At 37.7% G+C, this 4239-nt stretch overlaps 1 protein-coding gene across 1 annotated transcript; it reads right to left on the reverse strand.

Annotated features, from left to right (window-relative positions):
• Positions 1–842: 842 nt before the first annotated feature.
• On the reverse strand, positions 843–1979 carry LOC107775070 (uncharacterized). The gene has a single exon (XM_016594742.1). It carries the CDS (start codon positions 1977–1979, stop codon positions 843–845), a length of 1137 nt encoding a protein of 378 aa, XP_016450228.1.
• Positions 1980–4239: the final 2260 nt, after the last annotated feature.

Consider the following 4239-nt stretch of genomic DNA (forward strand, 5'->3'; position numbering starts at 1 on the left):
TACGGAGTTTTTCCAGTTCTTCTATGTGGTATTCTATTTTGTAAGTGACATGCAGATAAAATAACTTCACCCCACAAGTTATCAGGAGCATTAGGACTAACTAACATAGAGTTCATCATCTCTTTCAATATTTTATTTTTTCTTTCAGCTACTCCATTTGACTCAGGTGAATAAGACAGATTTACTTCATGAATTATTCCATTCTTTTCACAAAAATCATTTAAAGATAAATATTCTCCACCTCTATCTGATCTAATTCTCTTGATTTTTCTACTAAGTTGATTTTCAACCTCAGTTTTATAAGAAATAAAAGCATTAAATGCATCATCTTTATTTCTAAGCAAATACAACTTAGTATATCTAAAAAAGTCATCAATAAAAGTCACATAATATCTTTTACCACCTCTAGTCATAGTCTTCTTCAAGTCGCCTAAATTAGTGTGAATTAAAGATAACAATTCAGTTTCTCTATTTACCGAAAACAGGTTTTTCTAGTACTTTTGGCTACAACACATATTTCACACTTGTCAATATTATTTGAGTTTAAACCAGATATTAATCCGAGGGACCGCATTTTCTTTATATATGCGATATTAATGTGTCCTAATCTAGCATGCCATAAAGAGATAGACTCAACCATATAAGCAGAAGCAGATACATTTCCATTAATAACATTTGAAACATTAAGTACAAAGAGTCCTTGGTTACAATAGCCTTTTCCTACATACACATTATTTTTGGTCATTATGATCTTATCAGATTCAAATGACACTTTGACTCCGGCTCTTCCCAACAAGGATACAGAGATCAAGTTTGCTCTCATAGTACGAACATGCAGTACATCAACAAGGGCTAAAGTTTTTCCCAAAGAGTTTCAGGAGAAGTTTACCCTTGCCCAAGACTTTGGTAGTACATGAGTCTCCAAGGTAGACTTCTTCTTTATCATCCTCTAGAGGAGTATAAGAGGAAAATGCTTCTCGATTTGCATAAATGTACCGAGTAGCCCCAGAGTCTATCACCCATTCTTTTGCATGTGCTACAATGTTTACTTGAGAAATGACAGCTGCAATAATATCACATCCTTCAGCTAAGTTAGCCGTATGAGTATTAGTTTTTTCTTTGTCATTTCTTTCTCTGTACTTGCACCGTGAGGCATGGTGGCTTGGTTTTCCACAAACAAAACAAGAGCCCTTTTTCCTTTTAAGGTTAGGATTTTTAGGCTTGCAACCTTGAGACTTATTCTCGTACCTTTTGCGGTTGTTGTTGCTGTTTTGCACTAAGTTTGCTTTGAGAGCTGTCATCCTAGCTTTGGCAGATTCTTTTCTGTTGGAATCTTCAATTAGGATGTGGGTCACAATTTCCTCAATGGTGAAATTTTTCTGTTTGTGCTTTAAGTTGTTTTTGTAGTCACTCCATGAGTCAAGCAGCTTCTCAATTAGAACTCCAGCAACAAACTTCTCTGGTAAAGGCACCCTCTCGGCCTTCAAGTCTTCTAACATTTTTTGAAATTCGTTGATTTGTATGTTCATCTCTTTATCATCTCTCATCTGCCACTGATAAAATTTTCCTACTACAAATTTTTGTTTTGTAGAATCTTCAGTAGTGAATTTTTTAATTAAAGCTTCCCAGATAGCTTTTGCTTCTTTATAACTGCAATACACGTCAAACAGTTCATTAGAAATAGTTTGCAATATTGTATGACGGCATACCTTGTTGGCATATTGCCATGATTCCACTATTTTATTATCAACGTCTGCACTAGGTTGTGGATGCAGCAGTGCATGTGCAACACCATGGACATCAAGCAGTGAGAAAATACGTTCTTGCCAACATTTGAAATTTTCATTGGCAAAAATTTCAATAATTGACACATCTGGAAAAGACCTGGCATATGGAAGTGCAACTGGGGCTGGAGCAGCGGATGTAACGCCAATATTGGCGGTATCAGTATTATTTTCAGCATCAATGTTATTTGCCATAGTTTCTTAGATTGTAGGAAAATGACACCGAAAAGTAACGATAATAAAACAGATACACGAATTAGCTTGAGTCGTGTTGGGCACTGTCCTAAGAAACTATTTCAGCAGTGTGAAATATTTCTCCAGGATTAAACAAGCTTACCTCTATTTTATTTAGAGAATACAAGAATCAACTAAATTTAATATGACAAACCCAGCTAGCAAGTAGGAAAAGTAAATAAGAAAGGAAACAACTAATATTTAATATTGGACAACAAAAGAAGAAGGGAGACGTGAAAGCAAAGGAGAGGAATGATGTTTTTACTAATTAAAATTGGCTTAAGGGAAAACCCTTTTATAGGCAAAAAAGGTTAAGGCTTTTCTTGCCATTTTGCCATTTGTCAAGTCTTTTGCCATTTGTCAAGTATATTGTGAAGACTTGCATGCATATTGCCACATGGATGGACCACCTTTTTTTTAAATATCACAATAGTTTCAACTCCCATCGATTTTTCGAGTGACCGAGAGATTCCGACTATTGTTGGTGGAGGCGTTATTCCGACAAGGATTCTTGTTCCGAGAATGGCAGACGATGAACAGAAATTAACTGTTTTTGGGATAACAGAGCCTTTGCTCGAGGAAAGGAGTTCTAAGGAAGCTGAGCTATTAAAGGATGAATCACTTTTACCCTCTAAGCTGCAGCTAGGATCAATGAAGAGACAAACTGACTTTCCTTCATTAGTATCAACACCTGTTGTGTGTGCGCAGAATGTGTTCGATAAAATGCCAATGGATGAAGTAGTGGTGCCTTTTGACAAATTAGCTTCTCTTTCTAACGATCAACTGCAAAATGAAGCAGTCATAGAGGCAAGCGTTTCAATTGTTCAAGTTAGAATAGAGGGGGCAAAAGATGGGACAATGGAGATGACGAAGCACGAAGAAACAGGACGTGCTTTTGTTTAGATGATTCACATGTTATTCATGAAGGAGGGGATGCTGTAGGGAAGTCTTCTAATACTGATATTGATGTTGTGAAATCTGCTTTGATTAAAGTTGAGGAGAATGATGAGGTGGTGGTGGAGATAAAGCTTTCAACTATTGAGGCTAAAGTTTTGAAACTGAATCCAACAAGGCCTGAGGAATTGGAAACTGCTTCGACATTACATGATTCACATTCACAAGGTGCTCTTCTAGATGAGCGAGATAAAGCAAAGAGTGTTGAGGAAGAGACTACTAATGTGGTGGACAACAAAGATAGTAGTCTGATTACTCATGTTTCTACAGCTGTCGCTATCATTGCGTTTGTTGAAAAGAGTCGCTACACCATGAGAAATCCTATCGCTGCCTTGAAGAAGTATTTGTGTGAGAACAACCTTGCCGAAGAATTGGAGTTAAAGGTCACAAATAAAAAGAATGGTGAGTTGGTTGAAGAGGCTATTGAGTTTGCAGATGCAACCCCTGTTCCAGCTCGTAGCCAGCTGCTAGAGAATGTAGTTGCTGATCCTAGAAGCTTTGTAATTGGGCCTGATCGAAGCTACAGAAATGAGAATTCCAAGTTTACTGGTTCTGAAATTGGTGTAGATCCGGGCTGGGATCCTGAAGTTGCTCAGGCACTTCGAGTTTCAAAGGGAAAGGAACGAGTGAGGCAAGAAGCAGTTGCAAAGAGGAGTACAGTAGAAGCTGCGAAGCAAGAAAATGGAGGAAAATGTACGACTTTCGAGGTTGCAGCAGTTGCTAAAAATGTGAATGTTGCTACTTCTGAACCTAAACACATGGCAATTTATCCAATAGATGATCATTCCTTATTACAGTACACTCTTGCTAAAGTTGCTGCACCATGCTGTATTGAGATCTTTGATGCAGTTCTATAACTCTAATGGAAGGGGATATGACGTGCATTACTTGAAAATATTCTTGAACATGAATGGGGCATGGGTAAGATTGCTAGCACACTAGTGAGCGATAGACAATACATTGATGATGGAAAGGGTATTTCACTTGAAAGGAACAACGCAACTCAGAAAGGTGAACAAGAAGGTGCCAAACTGCTCGAACCTCTTAGAGTGCAAGTCCTAAAAGCAAATGGTGTAGGTGAAGTACTCTTTGCACAGTTGATTAGAGAAGGACAAGTTGGTTCTTGTATTATTGTTGACAGTTACACAAATCCCTTTGGAGCCGGAGGCATTATCAAATGTATCCAACTAAATTCCGGAAAGGCATTTGAGTATTATTACATGGTGGAAATTGAGTCTGGTCTTGAGCTGAGAAGGAAAAACTTTAC

This window comes from Nicotiana tabacum, chromosome 11, assembly GCF_000715075.1.
Source record: "Nicotiana tabacum cultivar K326 chromosome 11, ASM71507v2, whole genome shotgun sequence".
Classification (NCBI taxonomy): Eukaryota; Viridiplantae; Streptophyta; class Magnoliopsida; order Solanales; family Solanaceae; genus Nicotiana; species Nicotiana tabacum.

Coding starts and splice junctions, on each gene's coding strand:
- LOC107775070 (XM_016594742.1), bottom strand. CDS start 1,979: ATGGCAAATAACATTGATGCTGAAAATAATACTGATACCGCCAATATT.